This window comes from Phyllostomus hastatus, unplaced genomic scaffold (assembly GCF_019186645.2).
Source record: "Phyllostomus hastatus isolate PE091 unplaced genomic scaffold, TTU_PhHast_1.1 phas_contig_1162, whole genome shotgun sequence".
Classification (NCBI taxonomy): Eukaryota; Metazoa; Chordata; class Mammalia; order Chiroptera; family Phyllostomidae; genus Phyllostomus; species Phyllostomus hastatus.
Genome location: NW_025333537.1, coordinates 11,113,379 through 11,136,113, shown reverse-complemented (window position 1 = coordinate 11,136,113; position 22,735 = coordinate 11,113,379). Strand labels below are relative to the sequence as shown.

At 65.0% G+C, this 22,735-nt stretch overlaps 4 protein-coding genes across 10 annotated transcripts in view; 2 read left to right on the top strand and 2 right to left on the bottom strand.

The window, feature by feature from the left end:
* Positions 1-3,507, top strand: part of MPHOSPH9 (M-phase phosphoprotein 9) — a 39,157-nt gene extending 35,650 nt beyond the window's left edge. For 4 of the 6 annotated variants that reach the window (XM_045842621.1, XM_045842603.1, XM_045842583.1 and 1 more), the window contains one exon: positions 2,653-3,506. In XM_045842621.1, coding sequence (XP_045698577.1) covers positions 2,653-2,754 — 102 coding nt within the window. In that variant the 3' untranslated portion in view covers positions 2,755-3,506. Of the gene's footprint in view, positions 1-2,652 lie in introns of all 6 variants that reach the window. The other 2 variants (XM_045842613.1, XM_045842593.1) reach the window with 1 other exon arrangement.
* Positions 1,118-6,988, bottom strand: LOC123821338 (translation initiation factor IF-2-like). Of its 2 annotated transcripts, none has more exons than XR_006786112.1 (2): positions 1,623-1,809; positions 1,118-1,385 (listed from the first exon to the last, which is right to left on the bottom strand). XR_006786112.1 is itself a non-coding variant. In XM_045842664.1 (2 exons), exons 1-2 carry the CDS (start codon positions 6,901-6,903, stop codon positions 1,342-1,344), a joined length of 534 nt encoding a protein of 177 aa, XP_045698620.1. In that variant the 5' UTR covers positions 6,904-6,988; the 3' UTR covers positions 1,118-1,341. The 2 variants fall into 2 exon arrangements, 1 of the variants encoding a protein (XP_045698620.1); XM_045842664.1 differs by lacking the exon at positions 1,623-1,809 and adding an exon at positions 6,414-6,988.
* The window catches only part of LOC123820392 (collagen alpha-1(I) chain-like), a 27,942-nt gene continuing 12,121 nt past the window's right edge, over positions 6,915-22,735 (bottom strand). The window contains exons 5-8 of the mRNA XM_045841091.1: positions 11,554-12,081; positions 11,275-11,437; positions 10,617-10,782; positions 6,915-7,999 (exon numbers count right to left, since the gene is read on the bottom strand). Of these exons, the coding sequence (XP_045697047.1) occupies positions 6,915-7,999; positions 10,617-10,782; positions 11,275-11,437; positions 11,554-12,081 (1,942 nt within the window). The remainder of the gene's footprint in view (positions 8,000-10,616; positions 10,783-11,274; positions 11,438-11,553; positions 12,082-22,735) is intronic.
* Positions 7,425-22,735, top strand: part of PITPNM2 (phosphatidylinositol transfer protein membrane associated 2) — a 105,783-nt gene continuing 90,472 nt past the window's right edge. The window contains exon 1 of the mRNA XM_045842507.1: positions 7,425-7,546. The gene's annotated coding sequence lies outside the window, so the exon portion shown is untranslated. The remainder of the gene's footprint in view (positions 7,547-22,735) is intronic.

The window sequence follows — 22,735 nt, the reverse complement described above, 5'->3', positions numbered from 1 at the left end:
AATAAACCTGATCATACCTTTGATTTTAGAAGGAGGTGTTTGTGCCGTCATGTTTTTGAGGAGCGAACCGGGAGCCAATGGCGAGGCTGTAGGGAGAGAGGCTGCGAGTCCCACTGCGCAGGCCGGGGGGGGGGGGCGGGCGGGCGGGCGCAGAGCGGCCCGTGCATGTGCCGCTTTCCAGAGAGAAGTCACACGCGGGAAGCCATGGCGCGTCTTAATTCTGTTCTTCCTGTAACATTTTAAACGTAACAGCGACGATATGTCTCTTACGCAACTGCGTGTCCTGGCTTCTCAGTGCCTGAGCTTCAGGAAAGTTTGTTTCCAGAACGATCTGTGATATCAGAAGGAAAGAAAGACACAAAATAGGAGAGGCGTCTTCCTCGGGCCTGCAGTCCTAATTTCTCTGTTTTCCTGCCTGTGAGACCTTTTACTGTGTTGCTTTCCTGGAAGTTTTTATTCAGTAATTCGTAGGTCTCTATATGCGAAACTCTTAAAGTAGTTTACTGGGAAAGCAGAAGGAAGAAATTGCTGATACTCTGATTCTAAATCTGTCTGAAACATTTGTTTGAAACATGTTTATAGGGCGACCACAAACTCCTAAACGAGACTCGAGGGCACCTGTCCTCGTCCACGCGTGTCTGTTGGAGCTCGCTCGGCCCCTGGGGGGGGACCGCCGGCCGCGGCGAGGGGCCGGGGCGCTTGTCCGAGAGTCACGAGTGAGGCAGTTTAGCCGGGCAAAAAAAGATGAAAAACAGACAGCCTCAGCAGTGAATGCAAAAACAGTGCACATTGAAACAAAAGCATCAACACTGGCAGGTGTTCTTGTAAGGACGGCACCTGCATGGGGAAAGCTCGTCCCCACGCCCCACGGGTGCCCAGGCGGCCCAGCAGGTCCCCGGAGCCTTGCGGGTCTCTGCAAGGAGGTGCACTCCGGAGTGTTCCTGCAGCCTCGTTTATGACGCACGAAATTAGAAGCCCGAGAAATTCCTACTGGAAGGTTCTTGGTTGGAAATGGCACCTCTGATGGAATGTTGCTGTTAATTTAAAACAATGCTGTAGAAAGATATTTCTTTTTTTCCTTAAGATTTTATTTATGTATTTTAAGAGAGAGGGGGAAGGGAGGGGGAGAGAGAGGGAGAGAAGCAGCAGAGGGCTGCCTTCCACGTGCCTCCAACCAGGCACCTGGCCCGCGACCCAGGCCCGTGCCCCGACCGGGGTCAGGGATCGAACCGGCGAGCTCTCTGTCCGCAGGACGGTGCCCAGCCCGCCGAGCCGCACTGGCCGGGGCAAGCAAATATTTCATAACCGGAGTTCAGTCGAAAACCATTTTGAAGTAGAGAGTTAGATTCTGTTTTGATTTTTCTTCTTAAAAATGGCAGGCATATCTGTAGGAAAAAGGAGAGAAGAACAGTAGTTACTTCTCTTTGATCATCTGTCTGCTAGATACTCTAAGGAACATGTAGCCCTCTTATATTTAAATTATTAAAGAGAAACACTTAAGTTTCATTTCAGGATGCCATCGGAGTTCATACTGAATAAAGGATCTAAAATGATAAATACACGAGGGGACCCCAGAATCCCTGGGATTTACTTGTAAAAAGGGTGCACTCTTCCGTGTGTACCTTCCAGTCCCCCTCGGAGCGCGCTCCACTGGACGCGGCGCCCCCGTCAGGACACCTGCCCACCGCTCAGAGCGCCGCTCGCGCCTGTCGACCTGACGCCCTTCGGTGCTGCTGCCGCTCTTTGTTTCACCTCCTCCACGTCGTGGGCAACTCGTGTCCCTCCGAGGGGTCTTTTCATCCAGGGTCTCGCTGGGGCGAGGCGGGGTGAGCGGGAGGGTGGGCCATGGGGGTCGTGCATTTTCAGTTGAGATTGCAGCGTACTCAGGGTGCACTTGTAAACCACCCACCGTGAAACGGGAAAACATGCTGAAAGCGTCTTCAAAAAAAAAAAACCACACTGAAGCTGAACGCAGCCTCTCGGGACGACGCGTCAGCGGCGCACTGATGCGGACGGGCTCCTGGGACGCTCACCCAGCGGGGGAGCCTGGCCCGCGCGGGGCCCGCCCTCCAGGAGACAGTTCTGGGGTTTATGGGGTCGCCCCTTGTGTGTATCCCAGGCACTGTCTACGTAAAAACCACAGTTGTTACGTTGATTCGTTGTGAGATCCTTTCCTGGGAAAAGTCGCCTCCAGATGTTGTTTTCCTTTCTGACTTAGACGTTTTTGTCAGAAGCAAGCCCTCTGGCGTGTGCGTGCGTGTGCGTGTGCGTGCGTGTGCGCAGGGGGCCGGCACCGGCCGGACGTGCCTGCTGGTTTGGCGAGGGCCGACCCACGCTTCCCAGCTCCGCACGGGCAGGGCTCTCGCGGTCGGCCGTGTCGCCGACAGAATCCCGCATTCTCGGTGTGCGGAGGACTCTGTGAGTGCCCGAGTCCCCCGGAGTGAACTGGAAGAGCTGATTCACATTGTGCAGCTTAAAGGACGTAACATGCAGGTGGTCTGTGTACAATGCACACTGTTCGATTTTCACGTTCATATTGTTCTGCTGCTGAAAGGGAGGGAGGCCCGCGTGGTGGTGACTGTGGCGCGGGTGAGCGTGACGCAGAGTGCTGACGCAGCGTGCTAACGCGGCTGTTCCCTTGTTTGTGCCTAGGAGGCCCTGGAGGACCGCCTGGAGAGGGTTAACCGAGAACTGGGGTCCGTCCGCATGACGCTGAAGAAGTTCCACGTGCTGCGCACCTCCGCGAACCTCTGAGACGGGCGCCCGCGAGCCCTGCGGTGTCCTGTTTGCACTAACACGCAATCATGCACTAGGAGAAGGCAGGCTCTTCTGCACTGTCCGTAGGCCTTCAAGCCGTAGTTTTACAATCATGCTCTTCTTTACACTGCTGTTTTGTACTGCAAACGGCCACCTGTTTCCAGGATACTTTTGTTATGCTCAGGAACCTCTTGAATATTTTACTATTTAAAAAGTGTTATTTTTAAATAGTATACGTCTCCAGTTTGTATCAAGAATAAGGCAATGTGATCGGGGAGGCAGCTTGTTTGTAAACAAATAGAGTCACCCTTCTACAATCCACTTTGCACACCGATTTTGTAACTCCGTTCCACATTGTGAATATGATTCTTTTTAAAAAAATAAATGCTTCAGAACAGCTTCTGTAATGGTAGATTAGTACATGCTGAATGAGAAAAAAATTACAGCGTACTCTGGATTCTAGTTGTTTTGAGGTTTTTAAAAATGATAATGCAATTCCCGTGTGAAACATTTGTCGTGGAGTGAACGTTAGATTAACAATGACGGCAATTTTGGAAATAATGGGACGCTGGAAAGCTTTGAGAACTGCATGAATAACTAACTCGTTTTGTTTCCCTTAAACTTTATTATTTATAAGGAAGAAAAACGAGAGATGTGGCCTCCTCGTTTGGTCACACTCAGTACTCCTCAGGGAACGCGAGCCGGCGGGGCCCGCAGCCGCCTTCCGCCCGCCGCTCCCGAGGGCACCGGGCCCGCGCTGGCTTACCCCGGGGGCAGGGAGAGCTTCGATGGCACGGCTGCCCCCTCCCCCCCCAGGCTGTGAGCGGAGCCCGGTCCCCTCAGTGTGCGGGGTCCTCACGCAGACATCTGACCCCTTTCCACCGCCCGCCCCTGCCAAAAAGGAGAGCCCCCGTAGAGGGTGCCGCGAGGACTCGGGTGAAGACGCGGGCGTCTGCGGGAGGGACTGTGGCGCCAGACGTCGGCGCCCCTCCCCCGCCGCTGCCGGGGTGGTGCCGCGGGGCGGGGGCTCCAGGCTGTGTCTGCATCCACGCCTGCCGCCAGGCCGGGGCGGCGGCTGCTCGGGGCTGCTCGGGTCCGCAGAGCCCGGGGCCTTTGCCGTGGGCGTTTTCCTGGTCTCCGCGTTGCAGGGGGCGCTCCAGCACAGCCTGTCCGGAGCCCTGGCCAGGGGTCGCCTCTGCCCGTGACCCTGGCCTGCGTTGCCCTGCGTGACGGCGGCAGGCAGCCCGGGAGCTGTCAGGCTGCTCCCTGGCTCCTTCCTGTTACTGCGGAGCCTACTCCACTCGCTCTTACGGAGAGAGAAGCGGCCGCTCCGGAGAGAGGTCAGCTCTGACTCGCCGGGGAGCGATCGTCCGAGTCTGTTCAGCTTACTGTTCCAAGACCAGTCTTCAGCCCCACCAAAGCGTCCTCTGTGCCTCTCTTAGAAAACATGTGCTTTGATTTCTGAAGTATGTAACAGACTTGAAAGTATTAGTCCCTTTTTTTAGAAAAATACATTTTTTTCGTGATGAAGAGGGTAACCAAGGAAAATCCGCCATCTTCCCCTTTGGTGACGTTGAACTTGACCAACACTTGACTTCAGAGCCATTCTACCTAAAGCAGACAAGGTGGTGACCTTAAAAGCAGCTACTGTCCCGGGAGGCAAACTATTTTTGTCGTGGGCGGGCTGAGCTGCAGTTTAAAGAGGAGCCCTGAGTGCGGTGCCTTTGTTTCAAGGCTGCGCAGTCCACCGTCCCTACTCCCACTCGTCCCCTTTGCCCTTGCAGCCCGCCACGGCGGGGCGGCGTCCCTCAGGGGCCCCGGGTCACGGCTTAAAATAAAGGCGCCCCTGCCTCGCAGGGCTGGGCAGCAGGGTACAGGGGAGCCTGCCCGGCCTGGGTCCCCCTGCCTCCCTCACAGCTGCCCCCCTCACAGCGGGGAGTGACGGCAGGAAGCTTCCACTCAGGGGGACTTCCACGTGAAGTGCCTGGTGCTCGACTCTTCGGTGACTAGCCCACCCCAGCCTCACCCTGAACTAAAGCGGCGTTGGCAGTGCCTCGGGGGTACTTTCTAACACAGAAAAGGAGGTTGTCTCCTAAGCAACTGACTTCAAAACTACTTCGGACCGGTGGACATTTGCGGTCGGTGGTCCGCGACGTCCCGTCCACCTCTTTGCCAAAAAAGCGAGCTTCCTTCGAGCTTAAATAAGCCGCCTTTCCGTGTCCGTTGTGTGTTTTTTTTTAAATGACTAATAAAAATTTGATAACCCGTTGAAGTGTAAGGTCCAAGAAGGCTCTCTGATCTTTGGCGATTTCGGGCCTGTTTGGCACAAGTGCCGGGCGCGCTCCTGAAGAACACTGCCGACGGGAAGGAGGACCTCGTCCTTCCAGTGTCCTGCTGCGACTCGGCAGCACGCGGCGACGGCTGTGAGCGGGGGCCGCGTCCATCAGATGGACACAGTTAGGATTTGTTTTGGGGGTTTGGTAACCAGCCAAAACATGTCCCCCTTCTCAACTTGGAAACGCCAGGTGCTTTGCAGAATGCCGTTTGGGCTCTGACCTCTGCACTCACGTACATGCAGTGAAACTGGACGTTTTCTTTGCTTTCCAAACCAGTGCCCACTGAGTGGTGGTGCACAGTGTGTGCTGCGAGTCCAGGACGCTGTAAAGAGCAAGTGCACACACCTGGAGCTCTGCAGGGGTCGGCGGCAGGTCACACCTTCCCGAGGGCACGACGGCGTGGGGCTGTGAGATCCGCAGGGTCCCGCGGAACCGGTGACGTCGCACAGGCGTCGGACAGTAACTTCCTGCCCTCCCAGGACTTGGGTGGCAGTCCGGTGACAGGTCGCACGACGCCTGTATTCTCAGGACCCGTGTCACTGAGCTCTTCCTTCGGGCCTGTGTGTGTGTGTGTGTGTGTGGTTTTCCCAGACCCCTCTCCCGCACGAGGAACCAAACCATCCATAAGCCTGCACCTGCCGGCCACGACGCACCGCGGACTCCAGCAGCGGTGCTGCCGGCCGCGCCATTCCCCTGTGGCGGGGGCGAGTCCTGTGGAAGCCCTGCTTCGTGCAGTGCTGCTGGCGGGAAGCGGACAGCCCCAGTGCTTGCTGCAGCCCTTAAACCCCGCCAGACCTCGGGGCAGTGGGATTGTGAGCCCCCTGAGGGCGCGGCCAGCTCTCCGTTCTTGCAAACAGGCACTCAATAAATTTAAAAAACAACAACAACTAAAACACAACCGTCTTGTGACATCAGTGCACTGATCCACGCCGGCTAACCGTGGCGTCTGGTTTTTAACGGGTTAAGTCCTCCAGGTCACGGAGGGAGCCCTCCCCGGGCTCTGGGCCAGGGGCGCAGGGCAGGGGCCTCGCCGGAGAGCTGTGTGTGTGCCCTGGGACCTCTCCCGTCAGTCTTGGGGTCCCTCTTGGTCCCTGGCGGGGGGCATGGGGGGAGTGGAACTGAGGGTTCAGTATGTGGTGGGACACCTTCCCCTCTGTCGGACCGCCATCACACCGAGTTTGTGGCCCAGCTGTGTCCCGGGCTTTCTCCTGGGCCAGGCGGCCTCCGGTTGGGTCACCGGGCAGAGGAAGAAGGGCCTCTGGTGGGTCTGTCCTGCCGGGCTTCACCTGACCCCGTCCTGGCCTGCTGGCCCGCCCTTACCCACGTCGTCTCCGCCACGGGCGGCGGTACTTGGTGACAGGTAACGGGCTACTGGGTTTAGGTGAACCCAGGTTAATGCCACGGCTCCAGCTCTTGGCCACCGAGTGCGAGCTGGCTCAGCCTGCAGACTCCTCTGCCTGCCTTCACGTCCCACCCAGGGCCCTCCTGGTCGCCTGGCTTTCCAGATGGAGAATCCGACCGGGTCGGAGCCTGAAGACGCCGCTTCTGGTCCTCGCCCAGGTCCTTCCTGAGCGCGGGGACTGAGCTCGGCGCTCACCCTCCGGCCTCCGGGACCCGCGCCGCTGCTTGGCCCGGCGCTGCCGGCGGCGCGGCGCGTCTCTGCGAGCCTGGTCTGGGGCTGCGGGCCACGCCAGCGCGCCTCTGGGCTCGGGCTGCAGCCCCGCGCGCGCTCGCCGCGGCCGCCGAGCCTCGTGCGGCCTCGGGCAGTTAGTTCCCCTGCATTGGTCGTCGTGCTCCCGTGGAACTCCATTTTCCTGAAAGCTACGTGAGAGCGACGACTGCCGCGGGTCTGCTGCTCCCGAGGGCACTTGGCGAGTCCCCGACAGACTCGGAGGAGAAAGAGGTCTGGGTCCTGCGCCCCGAGGCGTCCCCGCGCGGCGGCGAGCCCCGGCCCCGGGGAGCGGGCAGCCCTGGGGTCGGGGACGCGGGCAGTGCCCGGCTCGGCCAGCGCGGGAGCCCACGCGGCCCGGTCCTTCCGGCGGAGGCGGCCCTCGCCCGGCCCCGCCGCCGCCGCCGCTCCCCGCGCCGCCTGACGGAGGCGCAGCGCCGCCGCCGGGTGAGGGAATGCGCGGCGGGCCGGGCGCGCTCGGGCAGCAGCGGCCGCTGGGGCGCGCGAGGAGCGGCGGCCGCGCGTAGAGCTGTCCAGCCGCCCCGCCGCGAGCGCGCAGACCCCGGCCGCCGCCGCACGTGCGCCCGCCGCCCGCCCCCCGCCGACGGCCCGGAGCATGCCCGCCGCGGCCCGGCCGCTCGCGCGGGGCCAGCTGGCGGCGGCGGGCGCGCGCGGAGCCGCGGGGCGCAGGCGGCCGGGCGGGGGCCGCGGGGCCGGCGCCTCCCCGGCGGCGTGAGCGGCCCAGCGCGGCCGGAGAGGACGGAGCGGCGGCCGCGCCGAGCGGGTGAGTGTCTCCGCGGCCCGGCCGGAAGGCGGCGCGTCCCCAGGCCGGCGAGGAGCCCCGAGGGCCGGGCTGCGCGGGGAGAGGCCGCGGCCCGGCCGACCCGCGCGGGGAGGGTGTGGCGGGCGCGCGGGGACCCCGGGCTCGGGACCTCGCCCCGAGCCTGGCTCCGAGTGTCGCCGGCCCTCCGGATTCGGGCTCCAGAGGCTCGTGTTCGCGTTTCCGTCGGTTCCAACTGGGGTACAGAGGGCTCCCCTCCCCCAGTGACAAGGGTCGCCGCGGCCAAGGGGCAGGTGTGTGCGCGGCGCGGGGCCTGCCCGGGAGGCGGCGGAGCCTCGGTGCAGCGTCTGCCGCCGCCGCCGCCCACCTCCAGCCGGACCTCCGTCCAGCCCGGACCGCGGCCGGGGGTGGGGGGTGTCCGGGGCCCAAGCATGGGTGTGGCCCTCAGAGGGGGGCCTGGGCGTGGGAGCGGTGCCCGGTGTCTCTCCCTTGGCCAGAGGGAAATGCGGCCCGTCTCCACCCAGAGAGCCCCTTTCCTGTCGCGACCCGCGGTGCCCGTGCCCGGGAGGCCCAGCCTCCGCCGCCCCCGCCCCGCGCCCGCCCCGCGCCCCTTCTCTCAGGGTCGGGCTCAGGGGTGACTTGGGGAGAGGGGAACTTCAGTGTCTCCCTCCGCATAAGGTGCGCTGACCCCCGCCACGAAACCCCAAATGGCTGTTCCATGTAAACACAGCGGCTCGCTCCAGAAATGTCATTTCACGGCAAGTTCTCCAGCTCCGTGCCCTCCTGACGGACCTGCCGTCCTTGCATGGGAATCCTGGGCTCCCCATCCGGCACCCTGTCCCTTCCTCCGAGCTCTCCCTCAGGCCTGCCCTCTCCCCCGACCCCGGGAGTCTTCAGAAACCCCCTTTGGGCCTCTTTCTTGGTCGGCTGCCGGCTCTTTCCACACCCCATGGGGGCGGGGGGGTCACCGGAGCTGGTGAGACAGGCCCCCGTTCTGCGGGAAAGGTGGTAAACGCCCCCTTGTCCTCTGAATCTCCCCACAGCCCCAGCCCCCAGGTCCACCTGTCTCCGTCCGGACTCCCTCCACGCCGCAGAGGAGTCCTTATTTTATAGTGACTCTCGCGCCTGCTGGACTGGGCGTCCCGGGGGACCGGCGTCTCCCCCGTCCCCGGTCCCCCGCCCTGGACCGGCGCCCCGTGCCGGGTCCGCATCTGGGTGCGGCCGAAGCCTCTCCCCGGCTGGCCCCCGACCCCGGGACCCCAGCACATCCGGCTGCTGGGCTGTCGCTGTTAAATCACCCTGTCCAGAGCCCGTGCGCCGGGCCTGGAAGCTTCCCAGCCCCCTCCCTTTGCAGGGCGGGGGGGCACAGGGCGTCGGGCAGGGCTGTCGGTCGGGCGGGGAGCGACTCGCCGGAGGACGGTGTCCGGCACGGGCTCCGGCGCCCTGGGCGGTGCGTGGGGAGGGTCCTCCCCGAGCTGGTCGTCCGCACCGGGTCTGCCGGGGAGGCCGAGGGGTCCAGGTTCCAGGCCTGGCCGTTCGAGAACATAGCGTCTCTTCATGCCCGAGGGGGTCGCTCCACTTGTCCTGGCTCTGGTGACCCTTCTGGATCTGGGACCCCCCCATCAGCTCTTCCCTGGCCCTCCCAGGTAGGGTCCATCCCTCCACCTTCGTGCCCCCCGTCCAGGTTCCAAGTGGAACGGCAGGTGACCATGTACAGGGACCCCCCACCAGACTGCGCTGCTGGGGGGTGTGTGTTGAATCTCATTTCTCTGTGTCCCTGTGCCCGGCCCACAGTGGGCGCCCGGGAAAGCATTCTCCGGTGCATGGGGGGCGGGGGGAGCCGCCCAGAGCCGGCTGCGGGTGCGCTGCCCCTTGGGGGGACCCGGCCCGCCTTCCTCCCGGCCTCGGGGCCTGTTTCAGTGGCACGCAGACGGTTCTCCAACCCTCCCGTGCGGCCGAAGGGTCTAACTTGGGCTCCAGGAGGAGCCCGTTGTGGAGGACATGCAGTTATTTGTGGAGATACAGATGAGAAGAGGAGACTTCTGGTGCTTCTGGATTATGCTGCTTCTCGGGTTTTTTCTTTATTGATTGTGGAGAGAGGGGGAGGGAGGGAGAAAGGAGGAGAAACATGGATGTGAGGGAAACATCCATCGGTTGCCTCCCCTTCCTGCCCCAACTGGGGACCAAATCCTCAAGTGAGGCGTGTGCCATGAGTGGGAATCGAACCGGTGACCTTTCAGTTTGCTGGACGACGCCCAACCCACCAAACCAGCAGCCTGGGCTTGAGATCATGCCCTGCTGTGTCTGGGAAAGACGCCGGGGCCTGGTGTGTCCTGGTGAGCAAGGATGTCCTCAGAGAGCGCCAGCCCTCGTGTGCTTTGCCCCCAAACCTGGGGCCTCGGGCCCCTCCGCTCAAGGCTTCTTAGAGTCTCGTGTGAAAAATTTCCTTTGGAATCTGGGGGGGGACTAGGTTGGTTCCTCCTCTGAAAGGAACACGTGTTCTCTGCACACGCAGCGTGTGCTCGGCCTGCCCCGCGGGCCCCGGGGACAGAAGCGAGGCCCAGAGGCAGGTGCGCCGATTTTCCCAGAGGCCGTCCGGGTCGGCGCCCATGTCGCCCCCACACTCCTTCCCGACTGCTCGGCCCCCGCCCGTCCCCGGCTGGCGGGACTCCCGGCGGGCAGTGCGGCGTCCCCTCACCCCCGGGGTCAGCCTGCCTGGGTCTGCTTCCCTGCCTGCGAGGGCACACGTGGTTACGTGTAAACCCACCCGTCTGTGTTCCGTGTGAGGCCTCGCTAACGGTGTGTGGGACACTGGACAGATACCTGAGTTGAACACAGTAAGCAACGCTGCAGGCCAGCTCAGGGTGTGGTCGGGGAGCCGTGGCCCCCCCACCCCCGCCACACCCCACCCCCGACAAACAGAGTGTGCGCGAGCTAAGTGTTGCTCAAACAGGGGGAGGAGCTCAGAAGAGGAGACGCCCTTTCTGGGAAAGGCAATCAGGGCTGACTTCCTGGAAGAGGTGGGCTCTAAAGAGGCCTTGAAGGATGGGTGGAGTTCTGATCGCCACAGCACCTGTAAAGGGTGTAGCGCAGTCGCAGTCTAAACTCTGGGTTTCTGGCGAAGGCCCTGTCAGAACAGGCGTTTTGGTGTGAAAGGAGAGAATGGCCGGGGGGTGAAGTGGGGGGCCTGGTGGCACCTCCTCAAGCCTCTCTCCCGGCTCGATGGAGGGCTGGACACCCTGGAACCGGGAGGGCGTCACCCCGTTCAGGAGGAGGCGGATGAGCCGGCCAGGCCAGCAGAGGAGAAGGGACCTGCCCACACCTGCCGCCCTTCAGCCCGGAGCCCGGGGCCCAAGCGGCCAGCTCAGGCTGGCGATCGGGCAGCAGCCCTGGGCGTTGGGGTCCCGGCTTCCTCACGCCCAGCCTGACCATCACCGGGACAGACCCCAGCAGACCCTGCAGGGCCGGGGACAGACAGACAGACAGACAGCACGTGTCCGCGAGGAGAGCTGGCATTCATCCGCGTCGCTCCTGTGAGCGGCGGCCCTTGCGGGGAGACGGGCAGATGGTTCACCTGCAGGCCGTTCCGTGACGGGCAGATCAAAAGCCAGCCCCGCGGCCTTGGGGGAGAGCCTTCGGGAAGCGGCTCCTCGCCCCTTCCTCGCTGGACCCCTGCACCCTCCCCTCAGCTCCCCCCCAGCGCCCCGCCCTGCAGCTCCCCCCCGCCACACTGGGAAGGGGTTGGGTGGGTCGGGGCGCAGGGGCCCGGAGGCTGAGCCCTGTCTGTCCGAGCAGGAGGCCTCCACGTGGGAGGCGTCCTGGGCACACGGTGCGGCCCGGTCCCCGGCTTCCCGGCAGCTGGGCGCTGCGAGGTGACAGCGGAGCCCCCGCTCCCTGGGGGGGAGGGGAACCCCGGGGTGCGGCGGAGGGGGCTCCCTCGAGCCCCCACACAGGGTTTGTCAGCCGGTCACAACGTCTGCTTGTTTTGTGCCTGTTTCAAGACACCTTACTGAATGGGTGTTGTTGACTCATTGACATTGAACTTGGCCAGCGGCGCCTCCACTCTCGCCTGCACAAAGCTCGCCGCCCGCGTGTGCTCTCTCCCGGAGGCCCGTGGCAGCCCTCCTGCGCTCGCTCGGGGACGCCGGACCTCGCTGGGGCCGACCTCGGGCAGGGCCGCCGCCGCCGCCGCCCGCGGCGCAGAAGCGCGAAAGCGTGAACACCGTGGCGCCGAACAGACCGCCGCGGGGACCTTGGTTCCTCCTGGGCTGGGAGCCGGCGTGCACGCGGGGTGGCTCAGGAGCCCTGCCGCTGCGCTCGCGTCTGCCGGGGGCCTGGAGCGCGCCAGGCCTGTTGATGTTGGGGTGCTGAGTGATTGTAGTCCCTGAGGAAGGATCCTGAGTAACGAGGGCGGGCCCTGGGTAAAGTGCTTCCCCGGGGCCTGGTTGGAGCGGCGGCGCCCGCCTGGCATTCCTGGGGGCCGCCGGCGTTGTCCGGGAAAGGAGACGGGCTCGGGGAGGTCGTGCCACTTGCGCAAGCTGGCACAGGTAGCCGGGGCCCAGCCAGGACCTGCCCACACCCCCTCCCTGGGTCCCCGCCGTGGATTCCAGGTGTGGCTCTGACTCCCGAGCTCCCCCACCTCGCCCGCCCGCCCGAGAGCCGGGCAGGTGGATTCTTTCCTCCTTGGGTCTGAGTCTCCCCCGGTGCGGAGAGCTCTCCTGCCACCTCGGTCCTCGTGCCTGCCCCTCGGGGGCTCTCCGGCGGCGCCCAGAACGGGGCCCCTCACCGGCGCTCAGCACTGCGTGTGTGACGGCCGGGCCGCAGAGTCTTGGGACTGCGTGGTCGTCGTGGGGGCCGGAGAAAGGGCGTGGTCTCCCTCCCCCGCCACCTCCGCTCAACGCACCCTGGGCGGGCGGTGCCCTGGTGCTCCAGCCGGGAGGGCCGGCCACCCCATGTTGGACCCACAGTGCTGGGCCTCGGAAGGAGGCATTTCAGGCCCCCCGGGGGCTTCCTGGGGCCTCGACTCTTGGCTGTCTGGCTCCTGGGAGCCTCTCCCGACACAGCGTGCCCCGCGTGCCCGCGGAGAGTCGGCACGGCCATGATGCAGGGTCTTGCCCTCTCTTCCCCTCCAGGGTGTCTCCCTGGGCCAGGTCCTTCTCGGCCAAGCGTGGAATGTTCTCTCCTGGCAGCTGGGGGGCTTCCCCCACTCCGTTCCCCGGCTCCCCCACTCCCCGAGGGTCTGGCAGATGCCTGGGCTGTGCTGCAGGGCAGGGCCGGAGCTCTTCCCGGTGCCTGCCCCGGAGGGACTGAGTCGGGGCCTGCAGCCTGCCGGCTGAGTCCTGGGTGAGGCCGGTGGAGGGAGGGCCCGCTCAGTGGGTGCTGCCTCCTGCCCCCGCCCCCACCCCCCACCCGACGCTGTCCCTACAGCCCTTTTAAAAGACGTCTCAGAAGGTGGGGGGTGGGGGGGCTGGGGACAGGGGTGTGTCGGGGAGGAATAGGTGGCCGGTCCCACTCTCAACAGGGGACAGCTCCCAGCTGCAGGGGACGGGCGGCGGCCGGGCTGCCCCGCGGGTCCGGGAGGCGGTCCAGGCCGGCTGTGCGAGGCGGGCTGCTCCCCTCTGCCCGGCCGCAGGGCCGGTGCATTGCTTTTCTTGGCACTTTGTAAGCGTTGACTTTTCACTTGCTTTTTTTTTTTTTCCCTTCACAAGAGGCAGAAAAACCAAACATTTTCTGCAGTTAGAACGTTTCCCTCTTGGGCAGTCACGACGGAAAAAGGCACTGAAGCTCTCTGAACCCACACGAGTGAGGCTCCCTGAGCAGGGCCGGCCTGGCCCGGGCCGCGCGCACTTCGGTGCGAGGAAACCGGTCGCTTCCTGCTGGCTGGGGGGTCGCGTCCTGAGGCGTATTTTAGGGGGTCGATCGGCGCCGGCGCTTCTGACCGCCCCACATGTGTGGCGGCCGAGCCATTTGGGGGTGGGGGGGGGCGGCTGCAGCCCGCGGCCCCCGGTTCTGAACCGAGGCCTAAAGAGGTTTGTTTGACGAGCGGAAGGACCAGCACAGAGCCACTGTCTCTCACCAAGCCCCGTCCCCCCGAGTGCCGGAGCGCGCTCAGTGGCCCTGCCGGCCCTCGGACGAGTGTCACCAGAGACCGCAGTTTTCCCCTCGGCGGCGTGTGACCCGTGGCCGCAGAGCTCAGCCGGCTGCGGCAGGGGCCGGCGCGGTGGGTCGGTGTTCACCCGGCTGGAAAAGAGCGCATTGATTTCGCCTCGGGCCAGCGCAGCCTGCGCGCCCGCCCCGGGAGCTGCGGGGCCCGTGTCCAGATGCGGGCGTCTGCAGGCGGCCGGGCGCCCAGCCCTGAGGACAGCGCCGCGTCCATCGTCCCAGCGTGGCTCCCAGCCTGGGGTGACTCACCGCCGCGTCGCCGGCCCGGGCGACTGCTCCCAGCACGGCCTGTCCTGTGCTCCCGGGCACCAAGGTCCACGGCCCGATGACACCCACTTTTCTTTTCACTTCTGCTATTCCTCCCCGCCCCCGCCCCCATCCCCGGTCCTAAGGAATGTTCCGTCTGACTTTCCAGCAGGAGGGAGGAAAGCATTCAGACTCTTCCAAGGGGGCGAGCCGGAAGGAGCCCTGGAAAAAACCAAGTCCAAGGGCGTGACCTTTCCACGGAGAGGAATGGCTCTCCATTTCCCCGGACACTTGGAATCCCAGGGCTGGGCGCAGAGAGGCCGCAGGGGTGAACTAGAGGCTGGCTCGTAAGATCGGGGTGTCCCGGTGGCCCGGCAGCTGCAGGGCTGGTGTTTGGGGGGTGTCTGGGGGTGTCCGACCTTTGGGCGTCTCTGGGCCACGCTGGGAGAGTTGTCTCGGGTCACACATTAGAGACACTATGACGTGTCATCACGAGAGAAACCTCATAGTGTTTTAAGTGAATCTACGGTGTTGGGTTGGGCTGCATTCACAGCCACCCTGGGCTGCAGGTGGCCTGCGGGCTGCAGGTTGGACGAATAATGTCACCTCAGCGGTGACCTTGATTATGGACTTTTCCAGCTGCCGAGGTCCCTGCTCAAGGAGAAGGAAGCAGGTGACTTCCCATGTCACGCCACAGGGGTGGCCCAGCCTCCACCCCCCCACCGAGCGGAGGGGCTGTGGCTGCTTCGTCTTTGAGTCCCAGCGCGGTGGCCTGGTGGCGGTTTGGGCAGTGGCACTGGCTGCGGGGCCAGGGGCGGCGGCGTCTTTCTCGTTCACCCGCCGTTCCGTGTGACACCCTCAGGGCACATGGTGCTCCGCTGGAGACACAGAAATGCTGTGGGCCCATTTTGCAGGTGGGGAAACTGAGGCTGGCGGAGGTCACGGTGTGGGCTCTAGTGTTTTCCCGGGTCCTGTGTCACGCACTGGGCCTCGGATGCTCAGTGAGGTCGTGGCTTGGGCTGCTGGCTGGGACTCGACCCGCCTGACCCGGGTGCTCAGGTTCAAGGTCATGCCCCCCGGTGTCTGCTAGGCGGCCCGTGCTGGGGTGTGTTTTTGAGATCCACCAGTGTTTCCTGGCCCAGTTCAGTCTGAACCTTGCCCATTAGCTTTTGGTTTCGGGTTTTGTTGTCCTTGTTGTTGTTTCTCCTGTCTTTTTTTCCTCTTTTTTTTCCCAGAAGAGAGAACAGAACCGTGTGCGCCTCTGCTCTTCGGAGCTGCGGAAGGGCCGCCCCCTCTGGGGCCGCGTGTTCCGGGGTCTCCTGGTCTGGGGCCGCCCCCTTTGGGGCCGAGGCCCTTCCCGTACACACCTCCCAGCACTCGGCTTTGGGGCTGCACAGCTGCTGTGCTTCCTGCAAACCCGAGGCAAGACCCCCCTCCTCCAGCAGACAGACTCGCCTCGCTTTCCTGCGATTCCCACTCTGCCGCGCGCGGCCTGGAACCGAGCCCGCGGCGTCCCGCGCTGGCCTGTGTGGGCCTGTGAGGCCAGGTCCCGACCAGGCTGGTGTCCCGACCTGCAGCCACACCTGGGGGCGGGTGGGATCAGAGTCGGGGCCTGGGCCCTGCGCCTGCTGCGTGTCTGCGAGGTGCTGGGGGCGAGGCGGGTGGGTTTGGAAAAGGGGGGCAGTTCAGAGGTCGTCTGCCCAGGTGCCCGCCTTGGGCGCTCAGCTTGGTTGGTGTCATGCCCTCCCCCCCCGGCCCCCTTTCTCCCGATTTCCGTCTCTCTCTCGCTCTCTGCTCTGTAGAGAAGGAGCAGGGCGGGAAACCAGGTGGGGGAGGGGTAGGTAGTGCCACCTTCTCTCTCTCCCCTGCCCCCCGGGTCCCAGGCTCCCCTGAGCCGGGAGAGCTGAAGGGTTAGCAGGTGCGGGTGGACCATGTGGGGGACCCTGGCTCAGAGCCGGGTCCCTGAGGCTGGAGTCATGGGGTCTGCTTTCCCGGCCACTCTGGGGCGTGTGCCCACAGCAGGTGACTTGGGTCCGCGCTCTGGGCGGAGACACATCCCTGGAGCTCCTCCCATCTGGACAGTTGTGGTCCCCGCGTGGCCTGGCACCCGGTGTCCAGGCCTGGCGGGTGGAGGAGGAGGTGTCACCTGGTTCTGTGCTTGGAGGAGGAGCTTAGGCCTCCAGTAGGAGGACTGGGGTTGGGGGCGGTGTCCAGCCCACCCAGTCTCCCTGCCAGTTTTTCTCGCTTTCACCAGAGTCCTACCAGGAGGACCCCACGCCTCTGGCTACGCTCAGGCCTCGGACACGTGGGTGTGGAGCGTGTGGGAGGGTGCAGGAGGGGTGGCCGCGGTGGAGTCCCCAGCAGACAAGGAGGCCAGAGGACGCGAGGCTGCCCGCCTTGCCTTTGTTCAAATCACAGCGACATTCACAGAACCTGAAATCGGCCACTTTTAAGGTTAGAATCCAGCATCGCTGGGCACATTCACGACGCCGTGCAGCCACCACCTCTGTCTCGTTCCAGAACGTTCTCCTCTCCCCAGGAGGACCCCATGCCCGGAGCCTCCGGCGACCAGCGGTCCGCGGACCCTTCCCGCCTCTGTGGGCGGGCCCTTCTGGACGCTTACACGGGGCCTCTGGCTCCTGCGCCTGGGGGGCTGTTCTCCAGGGGCCTGGGGCTGCAGCAGCGGCGGAAGGGCCTGAGGCCCGCGCACCATCATCCTGTCTCTCCAGAGCTTGCCCATCACCCCGCACCGCGGCTCTGTCCCCGTTCGGCACGGGCCCCACCCTCCTTGGCCCCCGGGGCCCGCCACTCCATGTGGGGCCCGCTGGGTCCCTCTGCCGAGTGGAGCCGCATGGCACCGGTCCCTTTGCGATGGGCTCGTCTCCTTCCACCGCCAGTGCGTCCTCACGGGGTAGCAGCCCACGGCCCATTACACATGGTGTGTGTGTGTTATACACCCGTTCACCCGCCGTCTGTCCGCGGGCATTTCGGCTGTCTCCAGGCCAGCGAGGGGTTGCCTCCGGACCGGGGGACCCCGAAAGACAAGTGGGCTAAGGGGGCCCGGGGGCCCGGCGGTGTGAGGCACCCCCGACTCGCGGAGAGGGGCCGTGGGCTGCTGCACCCTCTGTGCTTCGTTTCTGTGAGGTCTGCCCAGCGGGGGCAGCACCGCCCCCTCCCTGGGGTGTTGTGGGGGGCGCAGCCGGAGGCTGGGAGGTGGGGAGGCCGTGGGAACTGTCAGTCGCCCCGAACAGGTGAGCACAGGTGAGCTGCTGCCTCCTGCATGGGAACGGCCTGAGTCTCCGTCCCTACCAGGTGGGTGTGAGCACCGGGGGTGCCTGGCCCCCACCCGTCTGGGGCTTGCTCCCCTGTGACTTCCGCTTGCTAGAAGGTTCCCTCCCTCACAGGGTTCAGAGCCAGCTCCAGGAGGAGGGGGCAGCTGTGGGTCCTGGGCACCCCCCCCAGCCCCGTGGCCCATGAGCACTGGCTGACTCCCTGCCCGTAGTACTAGTCGTAGGGGTGGCGGGTGGGAGGGGGACCCTCGGCGCTGCAGGAGGTCGGAGACAGCGGCAGGGGGCCAGCAGCCTCAGCCTGGCTGAGCCCGAGCAGGAAGTCAGCCTGGAATCCGCGGAGTCACACTTGCCTTCATTAGGCTAATTACCTCGGGTTGTGAAGCGGCTCCAAGAACTGACTTAGGAAATGCGTTCCGAGGGTGCGGTGGCGCCGGGGAGCTGTGCGGGTCGAGTCCCAGCCACCGAGGGGGGAGGGGCTTCACTGTTAACTCGGGGCTGGGGGTCCGACGTCCAGCTGCGTGCCTTGTGCTTCCTGTGCGAATTTTTTTAAAGATTTTATTTATTTATTTTTAGAGAGAGGGGCAGGGAGGGAGACAGAGAGGGAGGGAAACATCCATGTGTGGTTTCCTCTCACACTCCCTCCACTGGGGACCTGACCCACAACCCAGGCAAGTGCCCTGACTGGGAATCGAACCAGCGACCCTCTGGTTTGCAGGCCCGAGCTGTATCCACTGAGCCACACCAGCCAGGGCCCTGTGTGAATTTTAAGGCTGTTTAAAAGGAGCTGCAACACAGTTCCTGAGTCGTACGGGGAATGTAAGCCGTGGTCCCCACTGGATTTCTGAGAAGATCAGTCGAGGCGGAGGGCGGGTGTGTGGAAGGTCTGGCGGACGCGGAGCGAGGGGCGGTCCGTGCGTGTGAGCGGTGCTGGCTCACTCGGGGCGCGCTCAGCTGGCACGCAGGGGGCCCGTGGTGGTGGCCTTCCGCGGGCACAGGCCAGCCCACCAACAAACCAGGATGCGCCGGGCAGCTGAGTGACTGACTAGCTCTTAGGGTCCTTCCCCGCCCCCCCCTGCATCAAGCCCATTTTACAGACAAGAAAACTGAGGCCCAGAGCGGGGAGGGACTTCCCCCAAGACCCCCGTGTTCCGTGGCTCCAAGTCACGGCCGTCCGGCTCGGGAGCTGCAGGCGACCCTGCGGTTTTAGACAGTGTCCCCAGCCGGGGACCCGGGTGGGCGCTGACGAGGCTTCTGGGAGCGCAGTGGACAGTCTGAACATAAAACTTTGGTTGACGTAAAACTTTTCTTAGTGCGCGAACTTGTCCCCGGGCACCCCTGGAGCAGGGACCCTCCCCGCTTTCAAGGCCGACGAGGAGCCCCCCCGAGGCTCCCGCGGGACCGCTCCCGGGCGGGACTGTCCCTGCCGGCGGCCGGGGCGCCCTAGGGGGGCTGGCGCTTCCCCCAGGGCGCCGTGTGCCCAGGCCCCCGTGGGAGACAGTCTCCACCGATGCTCGGGGGGCGGGGGGGAGGCACAGGTGGAGGCTCACAGGGCATTACCGGGGTCCTGGGTACCCTGCCACCTCTCTCCCGACTCAGGGGCCTTTCCTTGCGGCTGGGGCCCCCGAGCCTCCCGGAGCCCCGAGCCGCTGGAGCGGAACAGACGGGGTTTCAGGAGGTAGGGGTTTTATTTTTAGCCGCGCAGCCTCTGTGATTCTGTCACTATGGCGATGCCAGCCTGGGGGCCGCCGGCTCCGAGCCTTCCTGCCGGCGAGGGAAGAGGGTCCCGCTTCTCTCCTGGGAGGGGTTCCCAGGGAGCTGGGGCTTCCCAGTCCTGGTGGGACCTCAGTCTCTCTCTCTCACACACACACACACACACACACACACGCACACGCACGGAGACAGGGACGCCGACCTCAGCTCTGCTGTGTGACCTGGGGCAGGTGGCCGCCCCTCCCCGGCCTCCCTTCGCTCCCTCACCTGCCGAGTCGGGACGGTAACTCCTGCCCCGCCTGCGTCTCTGTCTCCGGCTGTGGCGTCCGTGCATTGGGGCAGCCTTGGAGTCCACGGCGCGGTCTTCGTGCTGGTGGTCACTCTGGCCCACGGTCGCCCGCCCTCCGCAGGCCATGGAGAAATCTCCCGCTCCTCCTCGGTCCGGCTGCGTCTCCCTGCGTCTCGGCCTCTCCGTGCGCAGGCAGAGAAGGGGGCGTCCCATCCCTCGGAGTTTGTGGAAACCCACTGTCTGCCCCGTTCCTGTGGCGGTTCACCGCCCCGCCTCCCGCAGGAAGGGACACGGGAGCTCCATTCCCACGGGGGCCGTGGCCGAGGCTCAGAGGGGTCACAGTGTTTGCCGAGAGGGGCTCAGCTGCCACCCCCAGAGTCGGGACCCCACCGAACCCCCTGGGCCCTGCAGCCGGCCTGCCTTCCACGGCGCCCGCCACGCAGGGCGGGGGCCCAGGGCCACAGAAGCCAGGGACGGGCCATCATCACCTGTGACACTTGTCCCCTCCCTCCTCCCTCGGAGATCGCTCTTGGCTCTCGCCCCCAAAACGGAAAACGACAGCCCTCGGCGAGTGGGCGGAGACTCGGCAGCCCCCCGTGTGCTGACGGTGGGAGTGGAACCCGGGGAGAGGCCGGGTCGCCGCCGGAGGAGTGGACCCATGACGCGTGGCCTCGCCGTGTGACGGAATACGATTCGGCCACGAAAAGGAAGGAGATTCCGGCCCACGCGGCAACGTGGAAGAACCCCGGGAACGTGCGGCGTGGACGAATCCAGACCCAAAGGGACAGTCTCGCGGGATGCCTCTTAGATGAGGGAGGGGCCTGAGACAGGCAGTCCCACGGAGACAGGAGCAGGGTGCTGCTTTCCCGGGGCTGGGGGTGGGGGTGGGGCTCAGAGCTGCTGTTGGGGTGATGAAGAGGTGCTGGAAGCAGTGGCCCAACGTTGTGAATTTTCCTTTTTAAGATATGTTACTTATGTATTTTTAAAGAGCAGGGAGGGGAGGGAGAACGAGAGAGAGAGAGAAACATCCATGTGTGGGGCTGCCTCTCCCACGCCCCCTACCGGGGACCTGGCCCGCAACCCGGGCAGGTGCCCTGACGGGGAATCGAACCCGTGATCGCAGGCTGGCCCTCCATCCGCTGAACCACACCAGCCAGAGCCGCTGTGAATATTCTCGATGCCACTTCGAGATGGTTAAAATGGTAAGAGAGAGAAACCCAAACAAACCCCTCAAGCTTGTTTTGGAACAGGTGGGCCCGGGGCCCCGGATGTGGCCACTGCGTTCCCAGAGCACCGGCCGCCCCGGGCTTCGCGAGAGGCGCCCACGCCTGCGGGGGCCTGGCCGGGGCGGCCACGCATGCACCCCGGTGCCGCCGCTCGTCCGGGGAGGGAGCTCCTGACCGTTGACGCCGGGGGCGGCTGCATGCGAGCGACACCTGCCTCTGCGGAGCCCCGTGCACCTGCCGTTGGGCACGTCCTTTTAAGGCGCTCGCCCGCTGCCAGCGAGCGGAAAGATAAACACCTTTTCAAAGAGCAGGTGCCAACTGCCCGGGCTCCCCGGCGTGCACAGCTGCGAGGCGCGTGGGAGCCGGCTCTGCTGCGGCAGGTGCTGCGCCCGGGTTTGCAGGAGGACGGGGTGCACGGTGGGGCCCAGGCCCCCCTGCCGGCAGCACGGGCTGGCCGTGCGTGGGGACGGGCAGGACCCGTGTGCCCTGCTGGAGCTCCTGTTCGCTCACCGGGCCCCGAGGTTCCAAGGACACGTGTATGTGTGTGTGTGTGTGTGTGTGTGAAGGTTCTCCACACGGCGCCTGGCGCCTCCAGGGGCCTAGGAAGCGCTGAGACTCACCCTGTCTCTGGAGGTGCTGGGACCCAAGGTGCCTCCCAGGGCGAGGTCCCCGGCTCCCCAAGTGTCTGGAAGTGGGGACGGTGTGGCAGGGGTGGTGGCAGTGACGTGATTACAGGGGTTCCAGACGGAGCCAAACTCCCCCTCCGCCTCACAGAGCTTTCTGCTCTTGTTAAAGAATAGTATGTCTTTATTGACTGACTTTTAGCAAGAGGGAGAGAGAGAGAGAGAGAGAGAGAGAGAGAGAGAGAGAAGCATCTACTTGTTCCATCCGTGCATTCCTTGGTTGATTCTTCTACGCGCCCTGAGGATCGCACCCGCCACCGTGCCGTCTCAGGACGAGGCTCTAACCAGCCGCGCTGCCCGCCCAGGGCGGACACAGAGCTTCCTGTACCGGTTTCCCACGGCTGTGTCCTGTCCGCTCACGGTCCAGGGGGCCAGGAGCCCAGATTCAGGGCGTGGGCCGGGTGGGCTCCTCCCAAGGGCTCTGAGGGGGACGGTTCTCTCCCAGCCTCCGGTGGTGGCCGGCCGCCCTGGTCACTGCACACACAACCCCGCCATCCCTGCCTGTCTCTCTGTGGCGGCGGCCGGCCGAACGCAGGTGCAGCTTGCTCTGCGTTCCCTCCCCCCTTCCCCCTCCCTCCCTCCCCCTCCCCGTCCGGGCAGAAGCTCTTTGGTTGGGTGTCTCTCTCTCTGTGCTTCCCCGCCACGGGGCTCAGGACTGGGTGTGGACGAGCCTTGAAAACATAAGCAGGGGATTAAGTACTCAGAGATCCACCACCGAGGAAGAGGCTTGGCCGCTTTCACCAGATGCCAGGAAAGCATCTGGTGGAGTCCAACCCCCACTGCTCTCGGAAGCAGGGAGAGACGGAGGGGCCGGCTCGGACTTCCCCGCGATAAGGCCCATCTCCGCCCAGCGGCGGCCGAACCCGGTTTTCCCGGCGACACAGTCCAGCCGGGTGTTGGGGGCCCGGGGGGCCGCGGGGATGGCTCGTGCTGGGGTCCCGGGGCCACCAGCACCCGGGAGACACGGCTGGAGGGGCCGCTCCCTCCAATGCCAGCGGCACGGCGGTCCCACCCCCGCTCACCACACGCGGCTGCAGCCGGGAGCTGGGCCGGGAGGACGCGGGCCGAGCTCGTGGGAAGGAGGGTGGGGGGGGGGCTGCCTGGACGGGGGTCAGCATCTGTGCTGGGCTCCCCAGGCCCCCACGCTGGCCAGGAACGAGCAGTAACATGGCAGACAGCGCGGCGGCCACGTCACAAAACAAACACGCGACGGCCAAGCTCTCCTCTGTGTCCGGGTGACCGGCTGGCCCCTGGGGCGGGAGGGGACCCTTCTCGCACCCGTCTGCCCGCGGGTCCACACACCCTCGGGTCCACACACCCGCGGCCTTGCTTTCTGGCCGGAAAGAAGGGGAGCACCCAGCGGGCTCAGGCCGCGCCGCGTCCCAGGGGGAGTGGGGGCTGCGGTATAGTGTCTGCGCGTCACCCCAGACGCCCCCGGGGTCGGGCCGGCTGTGCCTCGGGGCCCGGCCTCTGGTTAGTGCCTGGTGTGCGGTGGTGCGACCCGGGGTCAGGAGACCTGGGTGCCGCGTTGTCAGGTGGCGCCCTGCCGGCTGTGGGGTGCCGCGCCCGTCCCCGTCCTCTCCCTC